General features: G+C 32.3%; 1 protein-coding gene and 1 long non-coding RNA gene across 2 annotated transcripts; one reads left to right on the forward strand and one right to left on the reverse strand.

Moving 5' to 3' along the window:
• The first annotated feature begins 378 nt into the window (after positions 1 to 378).
• LOC135133840 (insulin-like growth factor-binding protein complex acid labile subunit) lies at positions 379 to 27,037 on the forward strand. The gene is made up of 2 exons (XM_064062358.1): positions 379 to 999; positions 25,898 to 27,037. The coding sequence occupies exons 1-2, from the start codon at positions 379 to 381 to the stop codon at positions 27,035 to 27,037; spliced, it is 1,761 nt and encodes a 586-aa protein (XP_063918428.1).
• Positions 24,336 to 24,879, reverse strand: LOC135133725 (uncharacterized). Its single transcript, XR_010281201.1, has 2 exons — positions 24,417 to 24,879; positions 24,336 to 24,370 (listed from the first exon to the last, which is right to left on the reverse strand). It is a non-coding gene; the product is annotated as an uncharacterized LOC135133725 (long non-coding RNA).
• Positions 27,038 to 27,943: the final 906 nt, after the last annotated feature.

Here is a 27,943-nt window from a genome sequence, read left to right on the forward strand (position 1 = left end):
AAAAAATGATCGTAGCTTGAGGTTATTCAGTTTTGTTAAAGAAATATCGGCACTGAGGAATGTTTCACACTATTCAAAACAACATTCTTGTTGAATTGTCTTCTTCTGGGTGTTGAAGAAAAATTCTGCGAATATTGAACGCAATAAGATATCAAAAAATTAAAAATTTAAATTTGGATACATTACTTACCTTTTTACAGTACACTCTGAAAAAAACAGATTGAGATTTTCATCTAACACTAGTTCGGGATACTTTTTAATTCACAATTTGAAAATTTTACAAAAATATGCATTTTTTAAAGCCCATTGTTAAAAAAATGTCATATTGCTAGAAAACATTTTTTTTTCTATATAACGACTTCGATTATTTTTTCCAGGATGCTTTTGCGCTGGCTGCAGCTGTCACCGTGCCTCGTACTCTTCTGGCTGTGCTCCGCCAGCAACGCCCTGTGCCCGTCCATCTGCAGCTGCAAAGTGACCGAGAGAGGCCGCCGCAAAGTCTTGTGCAACGAGGGCGGAATGCGCGACCCCATCCCCACCTCCGAGATGGACGCCTCCACCCAAGTCCTGGACATCTCGGCCCCCGACGACGGGCTCCGGAACGCGCTCACCATATCGCCCATCTTCCAGCATCTCAAGAGGCTCGAGGAGCTCCGCATCAGGAAATCCAACGTACGCCAGATAGGGATGCACCCGTTCTGGGGTGTGCCCTCCCTCAAGTTACTAGATCTGACACTGAATAATATCGGTGCTGTGCTCGATCACAACTTCCGCGGTTTGGTGAATTTGGTGGAGTTGAATTTGGACGATAACAGAATAAAAAGTTTGCAAAACGGTGTTTTTAAGTATTTAACTGAGTTAAGGATATTGACTTTGCAGAGGAATTTGATCGATGAATTAGTGCCTCGGCTGTTTTTAAAACTCGGAAAACTACACGTGCTCAAACTTAGTGGGAATACTTTCGACGAACTTAACCCTGAAGTGTTCAAGGACATTCCGGTGAGTGGGAAGGGTAATTTTGTAAGTGTAGGCTAAAATTAATGCGTGAATGCGACATAGCGCTACGTATGGACAATAAAATCTATAAATAACTAGAGTATCGATATTCAATTAAGTTAAAATAAGCATGATACGGTATATAAAAAAGATAATTTGGAAGTGAAATATAATTTCAATCCCTCTATTTTCCATTCCATTAATTTGTCTTTTAATGACGCTTGACTACTAAATGTATGATAAGTTTGTCGAAAAATATCAACTAAAATAATTCCTTCGTTGTGTCAACAAATTCTCGGCCAGCACTTGAAGCTCCAACCACTTCTCTCCTTTTATTTCAAAAACTTGCTGAACTAAATTCCCCAAACCCTTCCAGAATATGCACTTCACTAAATTCCAAGTTTGGCGGTGGCGACGGCGCCAGTCCGCCCCGATTTATTGCTAATTTAACTTTTTCCAAATCGATACAAACACACCAAACAACAAATCCTCCGGCTACTGTTACCGCGAAGTCGCCAAATTCCGTTTCCATCGAGCTCGCTCGTCAATCGCCAACAAGAAAACGACAAGCAAAATGAATTAAGGCCACAAAGAGCCGTTAAAGTCTCGTTTTGTGAAGCTCCGCCGAGTTGTGGCCCACAATACTTTGTTTACACCTGACACACTTGACATAAATTTTTATGAGAAGTTGGAAGTCGGAATCGCTGTTCCGCTTCCTTGTTTTGTTATTTTGATGGAATATGGATGAAAATTTCGTATTATTTGTCAGGAGGGCAGGAGTGAGGGGAGCGGAACAATGTGGGGTCGAGTACGCTTTAAAAATTGCAACAAAACGTTTGTTTTCAGTAACAGGTATGATTCATGGCTGGGTCAATATTTCCTTTGTTGGTTGTGTGCTTTTTGATCTTGTAGCTATAAACAAGAGCGGAGCCAGAATATGGAGGAAAAATGAGTCGGTTCGGGGGTGCTGACAGGGGGAAAAACAGGTTGTTTCGGCATCAAATGGGCATTGTTTCGTCCGATGGGCGTTTCGTAATATTTCAAAAAATGTGTACATTTTTCATTATTGGTTTAATTTAACTGTCGATACAAATTTGGGCTAGCTTCACTGTCTTATCCACGTATCAAGGCAATTATTTATGAATTATTGTGGGTCATAAAGAAATTTGCTGAAAATATTTAAAATAAATATTTTAAATTTATATGATATCCCGGCGCATCAACCATTTTTCTCGATGAACGTAAATTGGATTAAAGATACTGCCTAGAATTTTTTTTAATTGAAAATTTTTTGGAAAATATATCTAGTCTTATTTTCATCGTCCTCGTCTAATAAGAACGAATTTTTTAATGAGAAAATTTAAAATTTAGTAATTTTCTACAAATATCAAGTTGTTGAAAAAAATTCCTTATAATATAGTAATCCACAAAGAAATTTCTTGTCAAAGCTTAAAATAAATATTTTTAAACTAATGGGTTATCCCTGTACATTCTAAAGTCTTCTTAAAATAATTCAAATGGCTCAAATAAATTACTACGAATTTTTTTGAATGGAAAATTTCTCAGGATAAAAAAACTGTAGTAATTTGTAAAATTCCTAACAATATTTAAAATAAATATTTTTAAATTGATATTTTGTCCCGATGCATTCACAATTTTTTTCCAAAACATTTAAATTGCGCAACCAGATTTCTATGGGAATTTTTTATGGAAAAATTTCTCAACATGACAGGTTTGTAATGATTTTCTTTGTAGTTGATCTAATAACATAGAAAAAACAACGTTTTATGCAAAGATTTAACATTTCTGAAATCGAGTAATAAATAAAATATCCAAGTGTTGGAAGGAATTTCTTGTAAAATGTAATAATTCAGTCAGAAGTTTCTTAAAAATGCTTATATTAAAATATTCTCATAACCGTACGCAAACCAGCGGATCCCCTTTTTTTCCATAAAATTTAAATGTATCAAATAAGTTGCTATAAATTTTTTATCTATTGGAAAATTTCTTAGTATGACAAATCCGTGCTACAAAAACTCAAATATGATGCGAAAATTTATAATCTCTGAAATCGAGTTGAAAAATATATATCTGCCTTCAAATAAATTCGCACGATTTTTTTTATTTTTTTCAGACATCAAGGCGTTGAAATAAATTCGATTTGAAATGTAATAACATAGACACCTTCTTCAAAAAGCTTAAAGTAAAATACATTTAAATTTATGTTATCCCGGCGCATCCACCAATTTTCTCCATAAAATTAAAATAAATTAAATAAATTGCCTAGGAGATTTTCTTAAAGTAAAACTTCTTAGGATCACAAATCTATCCTTATTTTCGCCGTATCTAGCCTAATAAGAACGAAAAATTCAAACTTTATGCTAAGATTTAGAAGTTCTAAAATCGAGTTGCAAAAGCATGATCCACCTAGATACAAATTCGCCCTAGTTTTACTATGTGCTCCAGATGATAGGTTGTAGAAAGAAATATCACGTAAAACATAGTAATTCACGAAAAAGTGTCCCGAAAATTATCGAAATAAATATTTTTAATTTAATATGTTATTTCGGTGCCTTCAAAATTTTTATCCAAAATATTGAAATTGTTCAAACAGATGTCCTAGAGGAATTTTTTTATGGGAAAATTTGTCTTTATTTTCTCCGTAATTATTCTAATAACAGAAAATTAATTGTCTACTTTGAGATAAAGACGCACTAGTCTTATTTTCTTCAAATATCGATGTGTTGGGAGGAATTTCTTGTAAAATTAATAATTCAGACTGAATTTTTTTAAAAATGTTTAAATTAAAATATTTTCATCATATATTTATTGCTTTACAAGGAATTAAAAACATTTTTTGAATACCGTGTATAATAAATACTTTGTATAACACGATTACTTGAGAACATGTTTCACATGGTAATTTCTCGTTGAAAAATAAGGATTCTAAAATTAAGCTCCGCCCCTCGGCTTACGACGAATAAAAAATATCATCAGAATTGAGATAGGGCGGGTGGGCGGGGCTTATATATTACCTTTTTTTTTTCTTAATATACAGAGCTATCTTTCACAACAAGAAACTTAAAACATTGTTAAAATTGTACATTTTTGCAAGGCAATATGGATTTTGCAATTATGGGGCGGAGCCTATGTGCAAAATCGATATTTCCTAATACAAATTTTCCAACATATTTTGAGTGCATGTTGTGAAAAAAGTCTACACATATTAAAATAAAAAAAGGAAAATGTAAGCCCGCCCACCCGCCCTCTATCAATTGTGATGATTTGTTTTATTCGGGGTGAACCAAGGGGCGGAGCTTAACTGCAAATACTTATTTCTTTAGAAGAAATTAAAAACATGTTTGAGCATCGTGTTGTTCAAAAAATACTATGTACATTAAGAAAAAAAAGCAAAAAAAATTTCTCATTATCAAAATTTCTCTTTGTTTTCTCCAAAATGAATCTAATAACACAGAAAAAGTTACTTTGATATAAATTCGCATCAGTTATTATTTCTCCAAATATCGATGTGTTGGAAGGATTGTTTTCTGAAATGTAATAAATTACATAGAATCTGCTTAAATATTTATAAATTAAGATATTTTCATTATTGTATGCAAACCAGCCGCTCCGGTTATTTTTTCCAAAAAATTCAAATGGTTCAAATAATTTTATGATTTTATGAAAGTTTCTTGTGATAACAAATTCGTACTTATTTTAACTGTACCTAGTAGAATACTTAACCGAAAAAATTCAAATATCATACGAAAATTCAAATCAGGTTTTTTATTTTTGGTAATTATCAACGTCTTATAATTACTCACAAATAAATTTCCTGACAACGTTTAAAATAAGTATTTTTAAGTTAATGTGTTGTCTCGATGGATCCACAATTTTTCTTCAAAACATTTAAATAGCTAAAACAGGCTTCCTCGGAAAATTCCTAAAATTAAAATGGATTAAATATACTGCCTAGGAAAATTTTTCACGAAAATAAATCTGTCCATATTTCCGCCACACCTCGTCTAACAAGAACGAAAAATTCAAATTTTGTTTGGAAAACATAATTATTCACATGGACATTTCCTAAAAATACTTAAAATTAATACTTCAAATTTATATAATATCCTGGCGCATCCACCATTTTTATCCAGAATATGAAATTGTCTGAAATAGGCTCCCCAAAGGATTTTTGTTAGTGGAAAATTTTTCAGAACACCAAATCTGTTCTTAAATCCCGACCGTACATATTTGAAAAACATAGAAAAATTAAAATTGAATACAAAGATTTAAAATTTCTGAAATCCAGTTGAAAATAAATTTTCTATTTTGATATAAATTCGCATCAATCATTTTATTTTCTCCAAATATCGATATGCTGTAGTGAATTTCTTCAAAAATGTAATAATTCAGATTAAATTTTGAAATTTCTTCGTAAATCCCTAAAATTAAAGTTTATTAAATATTTGGTTTAGGATGTTTTCTGAATCTGGTCTAATAAGAATGAAAAATTCAAATTTTGTTTCGAACACATAATTATTCACATAAATATTTCCTAAAAATACTTAAAATTAATACTTCAAATTTATATATATCCCGGCGCATCCACCATTTTTATCCAAAATCTGGAATTGTCTGAAATAGGCTCCCCAAAGGATTTTTGTTAATGGAAAATTTTTCAGGACACCAAATCTGTGCTTAAATCCTGACCGTACATATTTTAATAACATTGAAAAATTAAAATTGAATACAAAGATTTAAAATTTCTGAAATCTAGTTGAAAATAAATTTTCTATTTTGATATAAAATCGCATAAATCATTTTATTTTCTCCAAATATCGATATGCTGGAATGAATTTCTTCAAAAATGTAATCATTAAGTCTAAATTTTGAAATTTCCTCGGGAAGTACCTAAAGTTAAAGTGGATTAAATATTTTGTTTAGGATTTTTTCTGAATCTGGTCTAATAACAACGAAAAATTTAAATTTTGTTTGGAAAACATAATTATTGCCATGGACATTTCCTAAAAAACTTAAGATTAATACTTAAAATTTATATAATATCCCGGCGCATCCACCATTTTTATCCAAAATATGAAATTGTCTGAAATAGGCTCCCCAAGGTATTTTTGTTAATGGAAAATTTTTCAGGACACCAAATCTTTGCTTAAATCCTGACCGTACATAATTTAATAACATGGAAAAAAAAATTGAATACAAAGATTTAAAATTTCTGAAATCCAGTTGAAAATAAATTTTCTAGTTTGATATAAATTCGCATCAGTCATTTTATTTTCTCCAAATATCGATATGCTGGAATGAATTGCTTCAAAAATGTAATAATTCAGACTAAATTTTGAAATTCTCTCGGGAAATCCCTAAAATTAAAGTGGATTAAATATTTTGTTTAGGATTTTTTCTGAATCTGGTCTAATAAGAACGAAAAGTTCAAATTTTGTTTGGAAAACATAATTATTCACATGGACATTTCCTAAAAATACTTAAAAATAATACTTCAAATTTACATAATATCCCGGCGCATCCCCCTTTTTTATCCAAAATATGAAATTGTCTGAAATAGGCTCCCGAAGGGATTTTTATTAATGGAAAATTTTTCAAGACACCAAATCTGTGCATAAATCCTGAACATACATATTTTAATAACATAGAAAAATTAAAATTGAATACAAAGATTTAAAATTTCTGAAATCGAGTTGAAAATAAATTTTCTATTTTGATATAAATTCGCATTAATCATTTTATTTTCTCCAAATATCGAAATGCTGGAGTGAATTTCTTCAAAAATGTTATAATTCAGACTAAATTTTGAAACTTCTTCGGGAAATCCCTAAAATTAAAGTGGATTAAATATTTTGTTTAGGATTTTTTCTGAATCTGGTCTAATAAGTATGAAAAATTCAAATTTTGTTTGGAAAACATAATTATTCACATAGACATTTCCTAAAAATACCTAAAATTAATACTTCAAATTTTTATACTATCCCGGCGCATCCACCATTCTTATCCAAAATATGAAATTGTCTGAAATAGGCTCCCCAAGGGATTTTTATTAATGGAAAATTTTTCAGGACACCAGATCTGTGTTTAAATACTTACCGTACATATTTTAATAACATAGAAAAATTAAAATTGAATACAAAGATTTAAAATTTCCGAAATCCAGTTGAAAATAAATTTTCTATTTTGATATAAAATCGCATAAATCATTTTATTTTCTCCAAATATCGATATGCTGGAATGAATTTCTTCAAAAATGTAATCATTCAGACTAAATCTTGAAATTTCCTCGGGAAATCCCTAAAATCAAAGTGGATTAAATATTTTGTCTAGGATTTTTTCTGATTCTGGTCTAATAAGAACGAAAAATTCAAATTATGTTTGGAAAACATAATTATTCACATGGATATTTCCTAAAAAATTTGAAAATGAAAGTTCAAATTTATATATTAACCCGGCGCATCCCCCATTTTTCTCGAAAAATATGAAATTGTTTGAAATAGGCTCTTCAAGGGATTGTTGTTATTTCATTAACATAGAAAAATTAAATTTTAATGCAAAAATTTAAATTTTCTTAAATCGAGTTGAAAATGAATTTTCTATTTTGATATAAAATCGCATTAGTCTTTATATTTTCTCCAAATATCGCTGCGTTGGTATGAATTTCTTGTAAAATGTAATAATTCAGACTGAATTTTCTTAAGTATTTTTAAATTAAAATATTTTCATAACAGTATGTAAACTAGGTGCATTCAGTTTTTTTACCAAAAAAATTAAATGCATCAAGTAAGTCATTTTTTTTAATGAAAAATTTCTTATGAAAGCAAATCCATGCTAATTTTCGCCATACTTAGTGTATTATACCTAAAAAACTCAAATATGACGGGAAAATTCGTAGTCTCTGAATTTTTATTATTTTCTTCAAATATCAAGGTGTTGAAGGAAATTCAATGTGAAATTTAAAAATCCTTAAAATAAAATAATGATGTTTGAATTTATGGTATCCCGGCGCATCCACCATTTTCCTCCCTGAAATTAAAATGGGTTAAATATTTTGCCTAGAAAATGAAAAATGTCCTTATTTTCGCCGTGTCTAGCCTAATAAGAATGAAATATTCAAATTTTAGGTGAAGATTAAAAAATCTGAAATCGAGTTAGAAAAGAATAACCTGTCAGGTAGATGTCCCAGAGGAATTTTGTTATGGAAAAATTTATCACTATTAGAAATTTCTTTTTATTTTCTCCTAAGTGAATCTAATAATATAGAAAAAATAACATTTTATGCGATGATTTTAAATTTCTGAAATCGAGTTGAAAATGAATTGTCTACTTTGACATAAATTCCCATCAGTTTTATTAATTTCTTGTAAAATAGAATAATTCAGATAAAAAAAATGCTTAATAAAACTTTTTCATTATGGTATGAATTGAAACGGTTCAAATAAATGGCTATGATTTTTTATGAAAAATTTCCGTGTTAATTTTCACCGTAATTAGTACAATTATTTATAAAAATTTAAATAACGTGCAGTAATCTACAATCTTTGAAATCGAGTTGAAAATTCGCTTTTTTCATTTTTTCCATAGCTCAAGGTGTTGGAAGAAATCCCTTATAATATGTAATAATTCACAAAGAAGTTTCCTGACAATGCTTAAAATAACTATGTTTAAATTAATATGTTGTCCCGGTGGATCCACAGTTTTTCTCCAAAATACTGAAATGGCTAAAACAGATTGTTTCGAGGAATTTCTAAAATTAAAATGGATTAAATATATTTAATTATTTTTTTAATGGAAAATAAATCGGTCTTTATTTTCACCATACTTGCTCTAATAAGAACGAAAAATTCAAATTTTGTCTGTAAAATAGTTAAAATTAACGCTTTAAATTTAAATACTTAATATCCCGGCGCATCCACCATTTTTCTTCAAATTATTAAATTCTTTCAAATATACTCCTTAGGAAATTTTTGTTAATGAGAAATTTTTTAAGGCACCAAATCTGTGCTTATTTTCGCCGTACATATTTTAATAACATCGAAAATTTAAAATTTAATGCAAAAATTTAATATTTCTGAAATCGAATTGACAAATAATTATCTACCACACATTTGTGATCCTGTATATATTTTTTCACTTAATAAGAGCGTTTTGCGTCCATTGTATTTTACTAAATTATAAAGAAAAATATCTACGTTTATGCCAAATAACTTGAGAAAGTATGCGCTACTATAAAAAGTGCCAATATTTTCCGAACTGTTGATAGTTTCTGATTTATGCTGTACCTGCGGCTCCCTCAAACATCTTTCGTTTCCACAGCCGCCTAGTCCTCCGCATCCCTTGAGCTTCAAACTACTGCACAAACGAGTAAATCCATTATTTTCCTCTCCGGCCGAACATCATCCGTTATTATAATTAGTGTTAAAATGTTGCAGCTAAAATGGATGGCCGCCAGAATTTATAACCTGCATTAACTTAATAACTCTGTATAACCAAGCTTTAAGTAATAATTAGAAAGGTTCATTTACATGGCGGAAGTAAAAGCATTGGCGGTTGCAAACCCAACACACCATCGCATTAATTTTTAAGCCGCCAGCACGTGACTGATATTTAATTCACATCTGCAACAACGCCGAATCTCCCCCCGAAAAACTCTGCAATAAATAAAAAATCACCATCATCCCCTAATCAAACTTTTTCAGGGTCCCGTTAATGACGCACTGTTTGCAGAGTAATTTAAAGATGAGTGCTTCAGATGCCTCCAAATTGATTACGCAAAACGTTAAAAGCCGATATTTCGCAAATTAAAAGAACGCAGAAACTTGGTTCGAGTTCCAACTTTAAAGACAAACTCGAATGTTGGGGGTAATTCTCCAAACAATTACTCCTCGGAGGGCGAAAAGAATGTTCCTGCGGTAAAATCTTGTGCACACGATTAAATATTTGATGAGAACGAGGTTAATGGCAACTTTTTCTTTATTAGTCGGTGGCGTAACAATTTGCAAGTTCCGGGCTAAATCGGCACATTTTTTCTTTATTACGGGGCGAAATTTAATATTTATGAGCGACTAAGTTTGAGTTATGTTGTAATCTAGACATTCTTCACTTGCTCGACTAGCTTCATGAACTTTAACTACCAGTGGAAAATTTTATTTAAAGAAAGTCAAAATTTATTTCACCCTTCGTCCGTGTTATGATTGATATTGCGATTAAGTATCGTTTTGGCGTGTTGCGTAGTCCCTTCAATCAATAAAACCCATATAGGTATGGAGGGCCATAATGTGCGATTTTAGCCTCGAAGTCTGATTTATTTTATGTGGGATCAAAATGTTGCTAAAGTGCCAGTTTCAGTGATTCGGTACACTTTGTCCGGGATCTCTGTTCGTAATAAATTGCACAGAAACGATTCAATTTATTTTATTAATGCTGGTTTTGTGTATTATATCTTCAATTTGCGGCTGTTAGCCAAGAGATTTCGGGTCGAAGCAGATAAAACATGTTAAATTGAATCGTAACGAGGAAACTGTGCACGTTTTAGGGAAGATTAGAGCGACGTTGTCGGACGAAATAATGCTGAGTTGATGACGAAATGAATGTTTTTGGCACTTGTCACTATCGCGCCGAAATGAACCCACTTTCCTCCATATTTTGGTTACATTGTTTTTGTAGCTACAAATATTTCCCTGTTTTCACAAAGAAACTAAAACACTTCGCGACTTGCAAACTTAATATCTAGCTTTATTCCGTTCGGATAATCCAGTCCGCAATAATTTTACAAAGTGTCTCTTTCGCCCCACCCAGTTTCTTTATTACAAACTCTTTTTATTTACATTTTACGCCCAAGACACAAATTCAAGCCCGGACTGCATATAACCAAAGCGCTGCAGTTCCCATTTTAAAATATGCATCTGCTGCGACTTCAAAGAAAAAGTAATTTTGTCGACGGAACTTGACATCTAATTTTACCCTTGAAGGTTCAATTTCCTGCAGTGCGTGTTCATTCACCACTTGAAGTATTATTTAGTAAATGAAACACGTCGTAACACGTCCCAAAAAGTCATTATTTTACGTTTGACATGTACATTTGTTTCGACCTGTCGAGATTTGAGAGTGATTAAATAATAACGTTTTTATTAAATTTTGAAATTGAGTTTATTACAGACTAAACGTGAATTTACTTGCGTTGAATAACAACGCACGAGAAGAGTAATCAATACACGGAAACGCAATCATCTCGGAATGAAGGGTTTTTTTCACTAGTAGCGTAAAAATGCACCATTGTTATGCTTGTCTGTGAGTTAATAATGGACTGAAGTTATTATTTACCAAGGTCAATAATAAAGATTGAGTTTATGCTTATAACTAATTTGGTTCTAATTTGCGTCCGGTCGATAATGATTGTCTTCACTACCTTGCCGTATAATATACTGTTCTTTGCTGTTAAACAGTTTAAGAACTAAATTATTAAGAAGCTGATTTTAGGTTAAAAAAAAGGCAAAATAGGGGGGATTTAAAATGTTAAAGTGGGTTTCACATAAGGGGAATACAGTGTTGTGTTGCAAAATATTTTCTGCAGATTCCGAATCTAGAATCATTTTTTCCCAAATATTTTCAAAAAAAAAAGCTAAAATGGGCTCTGTTCTAGTGAAAAAAAAAAGACCACCACATGGAGATTTGCTCGTTAATTACAAATCAATCTGAAGTCATTTTCAGAATAATTCTTGAAGTAAGCGAATAAAATAGGAATATAATTTCCAAACATTTTCTCAAAACCGTGTTAAAATAGCCTCTGCTCAAACAGGAAAGACGCAGGTTTATAGAGAATTTTATATACGTTGTGAAACTGACGCTATTTTTGCTGTCGTTTGAACTAATCGAGAAAATTGAGAACATTTTCGAAAAATTTTCCAAAGAGATGTTCAAGTCGGCTCCACACCAGAGACAAAAATGACGATCTGGGGAAGAATTTTTCGTTAATGAATCTGAAGTTATTTTTGATAGAGGGCCAAATATATTAAAAAATATACTTAAAAAATGTTAAAATGGGTTTTGTTAGTAGGGCGTAAATGCTGGATTATAAACTAGAAAACTTAAAAAATAAAAAAAAATGTAGATAGGCTTTGTTCCACTGGAAAAAGGGACTACCACGTAAAAAATTCGTCGTTAATTGCGAATGTAAATTCATTTTTATAATAATTCTTCAATAATATCCAAAATTTTCCAAAAAACGTGTTACAACAACCCCTGCTCAAATAAAAAAAGTCGGTTTTATAGAGTATTTTCGTATATTGTGAATCCAAAGTTATTTTTGTTATGTCGTTTGAACGTACCGAGAAAAATCACAATACAGGAAAAATTGGGTCAAAAAAATCAACAAATTTTGAGTTTAGCACTTGACAACCCGGGAACAGGCTGAGATTCATAGTTCCGGTCTTCATCACTCGCTTTCTTGAAGTTTTCTAGTCGCATTGCTTAATTTTTAGACCGAAATCATTACCCGTTTAGAATCTACGTCCAAATTAGTCGGACGGTGCCGTTTTTGGAAAACTTGTAGGAAGATAAAAATAATTAGGAACCGTCCTACAATTCTTCTGATACCAGATTTTTGTTCAGGAGGTTCGAATTAGAGAAAGGATGAATTTTCAGACCAATCGGTGTTCGTTTAAGAGAGACAGCTTTATATGGTGTAAAACCGAAAATTTTAACCATATACACGGAAAAATTTTTTTTTAGAAAAATTCGATTTCTAGACTAATTTTGTCCCGCTGAGTCCGTTTCCCACATCAGTTTTCGAAAATTTTTACTACTTTAAACGAAATCCTTATTAACCCATAAAATCTAATTTTGAGTTTGACAATCCAAAACACCGGAATTGGCTGAGATTCATAGTTCCGGTTTTCATCATTCGCTTTCTTAAAGGTTTCCACTCGAATTGGTTAATTTTCAGACCAAACTTCTTGCCCGCTTAGAATTTAGGCACTCATTTGTTGGAGGTTGTCATTTTGCGAAGACTCGGACAAAATAAAAATCCAAAAAAAAATCATTAGGGATTTTGCAATTTTTTTGACACCAAATTCTTATTCAGGAGTTTCAAATTTGGGAAGGGAGCAAATTTCAGACAAATCGGTGCCGATTTAAGCGAAATATGGCCAAAATCTCCGGATTTACGAAAAAATTTGGTTAAAAAATAAACATTTTTGAATTAGTCTGAAATTCAGTTTCTAGACTAACTTTGTCCCGCTGAGTCCGTTTCTAACATAATTTTTCGAAAATTTTAACTACTTTAAGAGAAATCCGTATTAACCCATCCTTAAGAAGCTAATTTTTAGTTTGACAACCCATAACTCCGGAATTGGCAGAGATTCATGGTTACAGTTTTTATCATTTGCTTTCTTAATGTTTTTCACTGGTTAATTTTCAAAGCAAACTTCTTGCCCGTTTAGAATTTACGTAGCCATTTTTAAACGGTGTCATTTTCCGAAAACTCGGACAAAATAAAAATTCTAAGAAAAAAAATCAGGAGGCTTTTTGGAACTTTTTTGAGACAAAATTCTTGTTTATGGGGTTCAAATTTGGGAAAGGAGCAATTTTTACACAAATCGGTGTCGGTTTAAGCGAGATAGCCCAAATTTCCGGATTTATGAAAAATTTGGTTAAAAAATAAACATTTTTCAATTTGTTTTGCAATTTTTTTGACACCAAATTCTTGTTCAGGAGGTTCAAATTTGGAAAGGGAGCAATTTTCGGACAATTCACTATAGGTTTAAGCGAGATAGCAAAAATGTTCGGATTTACGAAAAATTTGGTTAAAAAATAAAGATTTTTCAATCTGCCTGAAATGCGGTTTCTCGAGCAACTTCGCTCTTCTGAATCCGTTTCTGGCATCAATTGTTGAAAATGTATACTATTTTAAAGTAAATTCTTATTTAATTCATAATCAAAAATCAAATTTTGAGTTTGACACTCCACAACTCCGGAATCGGCTTCTATTCATGGCTCCGGTTTTAATTACTCGCTTTGTTGAGGTTTTCTAGTCGCATTGGTTAATTTTTAGGTCGAAATCCGTTTCCGTTTAGAATCTATGCCCACATTTACGGACGGTGCCATTTTTAGAAGACCGGTAGGAACATAAAAAAAAATTAAAAAAAAATTATAAGCCGTCTTGCAATTCTATGGACATCAGATTTTTGTTCATAAGGTGCGACTTAAGGAAGGGAGGAATTTTCAGACCAATCGGGGCCCATTTAAGCAAGATAGCTTGATATTAAAACCCAACATTTTGACAATACGGAAAAATTTGATTAAAATATAAAGAATTGAACATTTTCTAAATCGGCTTGAAATTCGGTTTCTAGACTAATTTTAACCCGCTGAGTCCGTTTCTAACATTAGTTTTCGAAAAATTTCCCTACTTTAAACGAAATCCTTATTAACCATGTTTAACAACCTAATCTTGAGTTTGACAATCCATAACTCCGGAATTGGCGGAGATTCACAGTTCCGGTTTTCATCATTTACTTTCTTAAAGTGTTTCACTCGTCTAGGTTAATTTTCAGACCAAACTTGTTGTCCGTTTAGAATTTACGTACCCATTTGTTGGACGGTGTCATTTTCCGAAGACTCGGAAAAATAAAAATCCAAAAAAAATCAGAAGACGTTTTGGATTTTTTTTGAGACCAAATTCTTATTCAGGGGGTTGAAATTTGGGAAGGGAGCATGTTTTAGACAAATCGGTGGTGATTTGAACGAGATAGCTTCACATGGCCAAAATTTTCGAATTTACGAAAAAATTTGATTAAAAAATCAACATTTTTCAATCTATCTGAAATTCAGTTTCTAGACTAACTTTGCCTCTGTGAGTCCCTTTCTGCCATCATTTTTCGAAAATCTCCACTACTTTAAACGAAATCCTTATTAACCCATGCTTAAAAATCTAATTTTGTGTTTGACAATCCATAATTCCGGAATTGGCTGAGATTCATACTTCCTTTTTGTATTATTCGCTTTCTTAAAGGTTTTCACTCGAGTTGGTTAATTTTCAGACCAAATTTCATACTGGCTTAGAATCTAGCCACCCATTAGTTGGACGGTGTCATTTTCCGAAAACTCGGACAAAATAAAAATAAAAAAAAATCAAGAGCTGTCTTACATTTTTTTTTTACACCAATTCTTGTTCAGGAGGTTCAAATTTGGAAAAGAAGCAATTTTCGAACAAATTAGTATAGGTTTAAGCGAGATAGTGAAAATTTTGGAATTATCGTTGGTTAATTTTCATTCCGAAAACTTTGACTATTTAGAATCTACTCACCGATTTATCGGACGGTGTCATTTTTCGAACACTCGGAAAATAAAAAAAAATCAAAATAAATCAAGAGGCGCCCTGCAATTTTTTTTTGACACTAGATTCTTGTTCGGTAGGTTCTAATTAGCGAATGGAGCAATTTTCAGACAAATAGGGGTTTATTTAAGCGAAATAGTTTCATTTGGCCTAAATTTTCGGATTACGAAAAAATTTTGCTTAAGAAATAATCATTTTTTAATTTGTCTGAAATTCGGTTCCTCGACTAATTTCGCCCTATTGAATCCGTTTCTGGCATCAGTTGTTGAAATTTTTTGTTAGTTTAAATGAAATATTTCTTTAATTCATACTCAAATTCCAAATTTTGAGTTTGGCAGTCCATAATTCCAGAACCGGTTGAGATTCGTGGTTCCGGTGAGCACAATTCGCTTTCCTGAAGTTTTGTAGTAGCGCTGGTTAATTTTATTCCGAAAATATTCGCTGTTTAGAATCTACTCACCGATTTATCGGACGGTGTCATTTTTCGAACACTCGGAAAAAAAATCAAAGAAAAAATCAAGAGGCGTCCTGCAATTTTTTTGACGCTAGATTCTTGTTTAGGAGGTTCTAATTAGCGAAGGGAGCAATTTTCAGACAAATCGGGGATTATTTAAGCGAAATAGCTTCATTTGGCCAAAATTTTTGGATTACGAAAAAATTCCTTTAAAAAATCAATATTTTTCAATTCGGTTTTTCGATTAAATATGCTTGAATCCGTTTCTGGTATCCGTTGGTGAAAATTTTTACTAGTTTAAAGGAAATCCCTCTTTAATTCATACTCAAAATCTAAATTTTGAGTTTGACAGACCATAACTCCGGGACCATCTGAGATTCCTGGTTCCGGTGTACACGATTCGCTTTCTTGAAGTAATTTTCATTCCGAAAACGTGGGCTCTTTAGAATCTATGCACCCATTTTTCGAACGGTGTCATTTTTCGAACACTCGGAAAATAAAAAAAAAATAAAAAAAAATCAAGAGGCGTCCTTCAATTTTTTCGACACTAGATTCCTGTTCGGGAGAGTTAGCGAAAGGAGCAATTTTCAGATAAATTAGGGTTTATTTAAGCGACAGTTTCATTTGGCCAAAATTTTCAGAATTTCAGATTACGAAAAAATCCCGTTACAAAATCAACATTTTTCAATTCGATTTCTCGACTAATTTCGCTTGAATCCGTTTCTGGCTTCAGTTGGTGAAAATTTTTACTAGTTTAAAGTAAAGAGGCTTCCTGCAATTTTTTGACACTAGATTCTTGTTCAGGAGGTTCTAATTAGGTAAGGGAGAGATTTTCTAACAAATCAGGGTTTGTTTAAACGAGAGAGCTTGAAATCCGAAATTTTGACCATACCGAAAAATTTGGTCAAAAAATGAACATTTTCCGATTTGCCGGAAATTCTGTTTCTATACTAATTTCGCCCTGTTGAGTGCGGTTCAAACATCAGTTGTTGAAAATTTTCACTATTTAAATCCTTAACCCAAAACTCGATTTATAGTACCGAATATAAAGTGCATAGGGATACAGAAAATTGAGACTTTAGAACAAAAGAAACAAAAAAGAATTAAAGTGGGTCGAAACTTATGACAAAAATATGCAAATAGGCAAAATCAAATGGGGCCCATATAAAGCTATACATTTATATACAACTTTCATGCATTTGACTACATCCAACATGAAAAGGCATTTGGCCTAGGATCCGCTTTTTAAATTAAATAGTTTAACTTTTTTAATCAATGCTGAATTGCAGTAATTAAATCTGTATTCCGACACTTCCAACATTTCCATATTAACTAACCGTCCGGAAAATCGAAAATTGTTAAATAAAATAACATGCAAGCATTTATTGTATTTCACAAAACCCCCATTTACAATTACCCTAAAATGTTTTAATTCCGGCTGAACGGCTAAAAATTATCGTTATTTAATCATGCAGACACAAATGAATATTGTATGATCCGCGCTAACAACAACCCGGAGCAAGAATCGATGAATGACAACATAATCACCCCATAATTAATGTTCTCCATTAGAATACCATAATACCAGCAACGGAACTATCCAGAAAGAAAACAACCGTAAGCAGCGACAATGACCCGATCAAAAGTACACAAATCGTCTAAATTATACCACCCGAGTTAGGGAAAACCCCAATTCCACCATCAATCAAAATCCAACCACCATCCACAAGTAAATTCGTTATTGTTAATCGGAGTTATAAATAGGACGCGAAGTTAGACACGTTTCGATTGTTGTGGATTCTTTGGTCTTGATGACGTCGTCGCGCTCAATTAACGACGGCTGAATTTAGTTTTATCATCGGCTTTGGAAAGTTGGCAGGCTGTTTAATCTTCATATTTTAGAAATTTCAACAACAATTCAGGTATTCAGAGGGGATGATAAATTAAAAGCAATCTGGAAGTTTCGGCGACTTTAATATCCCTGAGAGGTGGTAAAAGTGTGTTTTTAATTTTAAGAAAATGCGGGTGGCGGCAGGAAGACAGTTATTTGATATCGGGAATGTCATGCTATGCGGAGGAATTTCATCGGTTTGAGGGAAAAGTTTAAAAGATCGAACACGTGTTGGAGGGAGCTAAATTTAAATGTAAAGACGAATCAATTCGATTATTTAAAGTAGCTTGTATTTTGTAAGGTGATACGGCTGCAGAAAATCGGATCTTTTGTGCAAAAGTCAGCGACTATTGGCATTAAAGGGAAACTGCAGGAAAAACCGGATGGGAAAGCTACGAATTATTCGAGTTCGTGTGTGGTCGATGATATTGCACACAATGTTGCGCCTACCACGTTACTACTGTGTGCTTAACCCTATTGATTAAATAATATGGGGTTCTTTTAAAAGCAATTAGGGAAAGCTATACTTTTCCGACAATGAGTTCCCAGGCTGGAGATTTAATTACGGAGGAAGCAAATAAGATTCGCACAGAACATTGGCAAAATTGCATTAAGAACGTGATTACAATTAGAGATACTTAATTATCTCCGACCGTACCTGAGCCAATTATTAACCACGGTGGAGATAATTTAAGTGAGTGTGAGAATGAAAACCAGGCTTTCTGGATTCATTACATATGCTTTATGAATTTTTTTAAGAAAAATAATGAATTAATCTACTAAAGAATAGAATCATATATATTTTTATAAATGTAAATTATGTACACGAAAAAAAATAACGAAAAATATTTTCTTAATCAACAAGTTTCAAAATTGCATTTATTTGCGAAAAAATAAATCATAATAAAATATTCCAGGTTCAGCAATATTTAAGAATGGTTGTCTCAGTGGTTTTCATTTTAAACCAACAAACATTTTTTTTAATGTTAACACCCTGTATATTTTCATACACTTATATTCTTTACATGAAGACGAAGAAAAATAGCAGACGTAGAGTTTCTTGACCAAAAGTTTTTAAAATTGCAATTATATACAAAAAAATTATCATATTTAAAAATTTCCAGTTCCATATACCGGGTGTCTAGAAAATGGAGATTAATTCTTCAGTATGTTATCTGCGGGGGTTTCAGGAGTCCCAAAAAAATTATTAAAAAATTCCTAATGCTGCTAAAAAAAATTTTGGCAAATGACATACCTTCTAAGAAAAAAGAGGGTGGGTGGGCGGGGCTAGTACTTGCTAAGATAAGACTGATTTTGGCTAATGACTAGTACTTTTTACATTTATCAATTTTCAGATGTTTCAGTTTTATGTTTTTTTAATTTTTCTCCTCTTCAATTTTACGATTTTTAAATATTTCGATTTTTCAATCTTTGACTTTTATAAACTTTCAATTTTTCCACAATTTTGAGATTTTCGACTGTTTCGATTTCCCAGTTTTTCAATTCTTCAATTTTTGATTTTTCAGGTTCTTGATTTTTCAATTTTTCAATTTCTCAATGTTTCAATTTTTCGATTTCTTAATTTTACCGGTTTCTGTCTATTAAATGCCTATTTACATTTCCAAAGTTGGTTGTTAGGAAAGTGATAACTGTATCCTGCATGTAAAATAGGTAAGGTGAAAATTTCACGATTTTTAAATATTTCGATTTTTCAATTTTTGCAATTTTTGACTTTTAAATTCTCAATTTTTCAACTTCCAACTGTTTCGATTTTCCAGTTCTTCAGTTCTTCAAGTTTTCAATTTTTCAGGTTTTTGATTTTTCAATTTTTTAATTTCCACTTCACTTTTTTCATTTTTCGATTTCTCAATTTTTCAAGTTTTTAATTTCTGAGTTTTTGGATATTTCAGTTTTCGGATTTTTCAGTTTCTCCATTTTTTAGTTTTTCTTACATTTTTCAGTTTTGGGTTTTTCAATATTTCAATTCTTAGACTTTTGACTTCTGGATTTTTCGATGGGTCGAATTTTTACTTTTCGATTTTTAAAATTCAGATTTTTCAGTTTTTTTGATATTTTAATTCCATTTTTAAAATTTTAGATTTTTCGATTTCTCGATTTTTCATTCATTTCTTCGATATTTCAGTTTTGGGATTTTCTGATGTTTGGACTTTTCTTTTTTATATATTTATTTTTCAATTTTTCTAATTTCGAAATTTTATATTTTTTAGTTTATTCTATTATTCACATTTTCGATTTTTTAAATTTTTGATTAGGTATTAGATTTTTCGATTTTTCTGTTTTAAAAATTTTCAATTTCTCAGTTTTTAACTTTTCGATTTTGGGATATTCAATTTTCCAATGTTTCGATTTTTCGATTTCTTGGCCTGTAGTTTCGCGATCTTTTGATGTTTCGTTTCGCTATGTTTCAGTTTTTCATTTATTTTTCAAGTTTTCGAAATTTCAGTTTTGGAATTTTTCAGATAACTAATTATTCAATCTTTCGATTTTACAATTTCTCAATGTTTCAATTTTTCGATTTCTCAATTATCCAATGTTCCAGTTATACGTTTTTTAATTTTTCTCCTCTTCAATTTCACGATTTTTAAATATTTCGATTTTTCAGTTTTTCAATTTTTGACTTTTAAATTCTCAATTTTTCGACTTTTCAATTATTCGATGTTTTGATTTTCTATTTCTCGACCTCCAACTGTTTCGATTTTCCAGTTCTTCAGTTGTTCAAGTTTTCAATTTTTCAGGTTTTTGATTTTTCAACTTCAATTTCCACTTCACTTTTTTCATTTTTCGATTTCTCAATTTTTCAGGTTTCTAATTTCTCAGTTTTTGGATATTTCAGTTTTCGGATTTATCAGTTTCTCCATTCTTCAGTTTTTCTTACATTTTTCAGTTTTGGGTTTTTCAATATTTTGATTCTTCGACTTTTCGATTTTTAAGTTCCGGATTTTTCGATGTGTCGAATTTTTACTTTTCGATTTTTAAATTTCAGATTTTTCAGCTTATTGATATTTTAATTCCATTTTTAAAATTTCAGATTTTTCGATTTCTCGATTTTTCATTCATTTCTTCGATATTTCAGTTTTGGGATTTTCTGATGTTTGGACTTTTCTATTTTACATATTTATTTTTCAATTTTTCTAATTTCGAAATTTTATATGTTTCAGTTTATTCTATTATTCACTTTTTCGATTTTTAAAATTTTTGATTCTTTGAGTCAATGTTTCGGCTTTTCGACTGCTCGATTTTGCAATTTTTCGATTTCTCCTTAATTTTCCGATGTTGCAATTACAGCATTTTTCAGTTTTTCGATTCTTCAAGTTTTCTTCGATTTTCCAACGTTTGAATACAACTGTTTTGGGATTTTTCAATTGTTCGATTCTTCCATTTGTGGATTTTTATGGTTTTTGATTTTTTGATTTTTCGATGTCTCCATTTTTCACTTATTTATTTTTCAATTTGTCGAATTTTAAAATTTTATATTTTTCAGGTTTTTGCTATCTCGATTTTTCGACTTCTCGGTTTTAGATTTTTCGATTTTTCAAATTTCCGATTTTCCAAATTTTTGATTATTAAACTTTTCGATTTTTCTGCTTTAAAATTTTCAATTCTTCACTTTTTGACTTTCCAATTTTTCGACGTTTTAACTTCTATACTTATCGTTTTCTCGATCTTTTGAAGTTTGGTTTCTCTGTTTCAGTTTTTCAATTTTTCAATTTTTCGATTTTTCAGGTTCTTGATTTTTCAATTTTTTAAGGTTTCGATATTTCGCCTTCACTGTTTTCATTTTTTGACTGCCCAATTTTTTTCAGTTTTTCATTAATTTTTCAAGTTTTCGAAATTTCAGTTTTGGGATTTTTCAGATTACTAATTATTCAATCTTTCGATTTTACAATTTCTCAATGTTTGAATTTTTCGATTTCTCAATTTTCCAAGTTTTAAGTTTTTTAATTTTTTTCGTATTCAATTTCAAGATTTTTAAATATTTCGATTTTTCAATATTTCAATTTTGACTTTTAAATTCTCAATTTTTCGATTTTTCAATTAATCGATATTTTGATTTTCCCATTTCTTAACTTCCGACTGTTTCGATTTTCCAGTTCTTAAGTTCTTCAATTTTTCGATTTTTCAGATTTTCGATTTTAAAAATTTTTTTTAAACAAATAGGTCATTCCATTGAAAAGCAATACATAAAAAGAGCATTTTTTGTCCAACATCCTGTATATTTTTATTAATTTATATTCTTTATGCGGAAAAAAAACGAAAGAGATCAAATGCGATATTTTTTGTAAACAACAAGTTTAAAAATTGCATTTATTTTCGAAAAGATCATTATAATAAAACTTTCCCAGTTCAGACCATATTTAAACAGGTCTCAACCGCTTGATGGCAAAATATTACTTATTCACCGTGCTGTACTGAAAAAGAAAATGCATATTTTGATTTTGAAATAATTCAATTTAAATCAATAAATTAGTGCAATAAAAAAATAGTTTTTTTATCTAACAGCCCATATATTTTTTTATATTTAGATTCTTTGAATGAAAACGAAAAAATAACAGACACAAAATTTCTTGATCAAGAGTTTTTTTAATTTTCAATTATACATGATGATGAAAAAATGTCATATAAGTTCGATGGTACGTAGTTAAGAATAGGAAAAAAATGGTTAAAAGAACCCCTGGACCAAATTTTTGAAAATATTGAACTTCAAATTTGACGAATTAATCTCTTAATTCTAATAAATTTTAACGTGGATTTAATTGGAAAATTGTCAAAAATGGCATCTGTCAACAGTAAAAAATGACGCTGTGGATTGTATTTTACAACCTTCTCAATAACGTCGTCATTTTTTCGTCACCCTGTATATGTATTTAAAATTTCACAATTCCGGCATATTTAAACATTGTTGGTTTTCTGACGATTTTCAAATGAGACATCCAGTATCTGATATCATTCGTTAAAACTAGATTTGTTGTGGTTTATTTTAATAATATTTTAATACCGTGTGATTTTTTTAAATTTCTGATCTAGTTGGCTAACAAGTACGTCAGCAGTTAAATTCAAACGACTAATGTAAGTGTCATGGCCTACTACAGCAGAAATTTGAAAATCATCATCTTCAGGTATTATTAGCAGACAGGTTACTTAAATAAATACAAGACAAAATAAAAATATATATATTATTATTGATGAAAATTTTTGTGTTGGATTTGAATGTAAGAATTATGAACACCTGATCGTTGGAACAACCTGCATATACATATTTGGTAGTAACTAAAAATATGGTTCCTCAAAAACATTAATGAATTTTTGGAGAATTAGACGCCAAATACTAGATGAGTCAGAAAAGTTTAATATTGTTAAGTCTTAAAATTTGCCAGTTTAAATATGTTTTAACTTTCTTGTTGCCGAAATAAATCTACACATATTAAGAAAAAAAAGGCAAAATATAGCCCCGCCCGCCCGCCCTATCTCAATTGTGATGACTTTTTGTATTCGTCGTGAGCCAATCGAGCGGAGTTTAACAGCAAAATCCGTATTTCTCTATGAGAAATTAAAAACATGTTTTTGAGTATCGTGTTATTCAAAGAATACTATGTATATTAACAAAAATAATGTGATGAATTTATCATTCATCGTCAGATCAAGGGGTGGAGCTTAATTCCAAGATCCAGATTTGTCTAGAAGAATTTCCCATTTTAAACATGTTTTAAGTTGCTTGTTCTGAAAAGGCGACTACATTATTAAGAAAAAAGGCAAAATATTAGCCCCGCCCACCCACCCTACCCCAATTGTGATGATTTTTTTTATTCGTCGAGAGCCAAAGGAGCGGAATTTAATTGCAAAGTCCTTATTATTTCTCTAAAAGAAATTACCATGTAAGACATATTTTTGACTATCGTGTTATTCAAAGAATACTACGTATATTAAGAAAAAATTAAAGCCAAAGATTAAGCCCCACCCATACCTTCCCTGATCTAAACAGTAATGAAGTTTTCATTTGTTGCCAGACCTAGGGGCGAAGCCTAACTACAAAATCCATATTTCCTTACAAACATTTATCATTTTAAACGTATTTTAGGTTTCTTAGAATAATAATAATAATAATAATAATTTATTGTACTCAACAGAGATTAATCTCCAATTACAGAATACAAAACAAAAGTAAATAGTAGTCTATCTTACAAATAAATAATTAAATACAACGTATGCCTGCAAAATATATCTAAACATCAAGAAAAAAAAAAAAATAGAACAGTAAGGATAGCTCATTATAAAAAAGAGTAGAACAAAATTCTGACGCTCTGTAATTATGTGTTATGCTGTAAATGTATGGATTTCGATTGAAAAAACTTCCTTACCGCTACACCCTTGGGCCAAAAAGATGCAGCCAGAATATCATTTTGATATACAAAATCGATAGTAAGTTTGAAAGAACTATATAACTCAGGAAATTTAGAGTCCAATTTAATAAGCTTAAAGTCAGGAAGACGTTTATTTTTCAGCACTTCTTCATGGGATTTTAACTTAAATTTGATATAATCAGTAATCTTGTTCACATCAACATTAGGGTTTACTCTTGTAATATGTATGTGACTGCTTTTTTTTCTGGTGACAGCTACGAAATCATGATCACTCGATGACAAATCTGACGAACCTGAACTAGAAGCTATATCTGCTGAGCCAATAATTAACTTACTTACTTTCGGCCGACGTTTTAAAGTATCACCTGTTACCTCCTTCTCAGAAGGATTTTTACCATTGTCTGAAGAATTATTTAGATCAACTTCATTACATGAATTCGTATTAGGATAAATAATAGTGTTCCGTATTTCAGGTTCACTTTTGTTTACCACTTTTCTTGCTTCCACACCACTCACGTTTTTATTCATAATCTTACTCGAAAAAGCGTCCATTGATGATAAACTACAATCAGTGGAGCCTCCCAAGTTGTTCGAACTTTTTATCAAAATGTCTATCATCTCACTTTGCGTTTTTACACGATCCCTTAGCTCCTTTATAATTTCGTCTTTTTGTTTAATAATATAATTGAAAACAGCAATATCAACCTTTTTCTCAGGTCCACTCATTTGTTCCATTGCTTCAAAAAACTCAGAATCTTCGCACACAACAGGAGGCATTTTCACTTTATCACAGCAAACTAAAGACTTATTACTGTCCAAAATTTTTACATAAGATACACCCTTGGCACAACTAAGGTGGTACACATTATCACACGATATACATTTTAATGCACTGACAACTTTTGATTTACATTTTCTGCAGATTTGTGCAGACGTACCGGACTGACTACTACTATTGGCATCCATCTTGGCTAATAAAAAAAATATATCAAATTTGTATAAGCATAATTGCAAAATCCATATTTCTTTGCAAAAATATACCATTTTAATCATGTTTTAAGTTTTGTGTTGTAAAAAGATGGCTATGTATATTAAGAAAAAGAAGACAAAATGCAAGCCCCGCCCACCCACCCTATCTCAATTCTAATGATTTTTTTATGTTCGTCGTAAGCCGAGGGACAGAGCTTAATTCTAAAATCCTTATTTTTCTACCACCTAAGGCCTCTAAAAAAACTGGATTTACATATTTTCCTTTTTTGACAAATTCACTTAATTTTTGGTAATTAAAAATCTGTAGACAGAGAAAAAGAGTTATTCAGTTTTAGAAGTGAATCTTGGCGTTTTATTCGACATCAAAGTGTGTTTCTGTGTATAGCGTATGAACTCTCATCTAAAAGCGGTAAACTGAGAATTAGAAATAGAGGATTAATGTTCAAAGTGCCTAAGTTAAACAAGTGTTTTAATCTCCCTGTGGAATATTTAATCTTTTGATAGGTGTATATATACGTTCTAGGATTACTCGTGGATGTATTTTCTGTATCCGCGGAAGTCTTTGACGGAAAAATTTTATTTACTTGTTGATCGTCTTTTGTCACTAAAACGGATGTAAACGAAATCACTCAAACTTGAATTAGAATTAAGTTTGTCCATTGAAGCAATTGTGTTTTTTTATTTATTGTTTGTCGACGTTCTTTCAAATTTGTGTGCTGTTGCTCCATCTTGTTGAAAGCAGCCATTTTCAACTTCCAATCATTCTTCTTTTACTCAAACCAACACCAACTTCTTGAGGATGACTACTAATTCCTCCCTCTTTGTTCCAGGAACTCCGCGTCCTGGAATGCCGCGCCTGCGGCCTCCGCTACATCAACACCCAAATCTACCACTTGCTGCCTTATCTCGCCCACGTCGACCTCGGCGACAACCGGATACAGTTCATCTCGTCCGACGAGTTCCACGACCTGCACCACCTCCACAGCCTGCGCCTCGACGGCAACATGCTGCCTGTCGTCCTCGAGAAGACCTTCATCCACCAGCACGAGCTCAAGTACCTCTGCCTGGCCCGCAACCGCCTCGCCAAGATCACCAACACCGCGTTCCTCAACCTCTCCAGCCTCGTGGACCTCGACATCGGCTACAACAAGCTCGACAAGATCGAGATGGTGGCCTTCCAGCACGTCGCCGACACCCTCCAAAGGCTCGTGATCAGCGGCAACCGCTTCGGCGCGCTCGTGATAAAGGACATCCTCAACACTGTGCACAACGTGCGGGACCTGGAGCTGGCGAGCATGAAGTTGATGCATTTGGCGAAGGGGCTGGTGCCGGACAGGGTGCGGAGGCTCAACGTGTCGGCCAACAACCTCACGGAGCTGGAGGCGGCGGCGCTGCCCAAGCAGCTGGCTGAGCTGGACGTGAGCGGCAACAAGCTGGAGGGGCTCTCGGAGGCGGCGGTGGTCAAACTGCAAAGTTTACGGGCTGTGGATTGGGGCGGGAATTCGTGGAGCTGTCGCTTGTGCCACTTGGGAGCGGCTGTGCTGCGCTCGAATCGCTCGGAAACGTTCACGAACATCACGTGTGCCTCGCCGAAGAAACTTAAAGGGAGAGTGTTGTCGAGTTTGCGATTGGAGGACTTGGGGGTTTGTAAAAATCCGGGAGACGAAGGGTCGTTGGATCACAAAGTGATTCTGGTGGTGGGAATAGCGAGTTTGCTCGTGTTCGTCATAGTTTGCATAATCTTCGTAGTTTCGTACTTGCGACGACGCGCAACGAATTCCATGCAGGAGCAGAAGAGGATGGCGGAGATGCAGCAGGAGAATAGTTTGGACCATCCGATAGCGATTTTCGCCAAGGGCGAGATCAGTTTTAAGTTTCCGCTGGACTTGACGGAGAGGAAAGTGGAGGTCTCGACGATTGACGAGATCAAGAAAGATACACAGACTCTGCCGAACGGGACGGGGATTTGAAGGTTACTCAAAAAAGGGCGGCGGTGGTGCGTGGTGGCGGTGTAAATGTGCGCCCGACAACATATCGGAGATTGGGACGTCTCGACCATATCAATCGGAAATTTTTTATTGATGGATATAGTGAATTATAGTGCCTAAGGGGAGGGTGGGGGCGGCGAAGTGCACCACATGGGAGGCGAGAGAAAAATCGGGCTGGTAAATTTTATTCTCCTGGAAAAACAATATTTTTTCTAAGGTGGAAGTAAATGTGGGATTTTTCAAGCTACTGCAACAGAGTATTCTAAAACTTAGTTAAAGCACATATACTTTTTTAAATGTAAGAAAATTTCTTCCTCTCATTTTTATAAATATATATTTTTAGTATTACATCGTCTGAGAACTTGTTTGATCTACAAACCAGAGCGCGCTCAAGCTAATGTCGACTCTAAGAGATTTGATCTTTAAGCCAAGGAACCGGTTTGGACCGCAATTGTCCAACAATTGTTATGTAATTATTTGTATGTAATATTATACCGGTAAACCAGTGCGCAATTAACCCTTTATCCTAAAATAATAATGATTTATTTACACATATATCGGTACAGTGTTTCCAAAGATATTTGGAAATAGAATTAAGTACTTTTATTGCACTCTCAGCGGAATTATAAATGAATTCAGCACTTCATTGCATGCGGACCGCTTTCAGTGAAATTTGTTGGACTTATTTCGTAACGTATTATTACATTTATGTTAGAAAATGAACTTAAAAAAAATCTTCTGAGCTTTTAGTGTCTTATTTTTTATGAATTTGAAAAAGTCTCAAGTACCTCAGTGTTTCTGTTTTTTTTAATTCAGGAGACTCTAGGGTACCCACGGTGTATTATTTTGGGAGCCCATGGAGTTTTTTTTTGTAAATTATTTAAAACA

Source organism: Zophobas morio, unplaced genomic scaffold, assembly GCF_036711695.1.
Source record: "Zophobas morio isolate AGI-343-1 ecotype UQ-CSIRO unplaced genomic scaffold, CSIRO_AGI_Zmor_V1 ptg000022l, whole genome shotgun sequence".
In the NCBI taxonomy this organism is placed as follows: Eukaryota; Metazoa; Arthropoda; class Insecta; order Coleoptera; family Tenebrionidae; genus Zophobas; species Zophobas morio.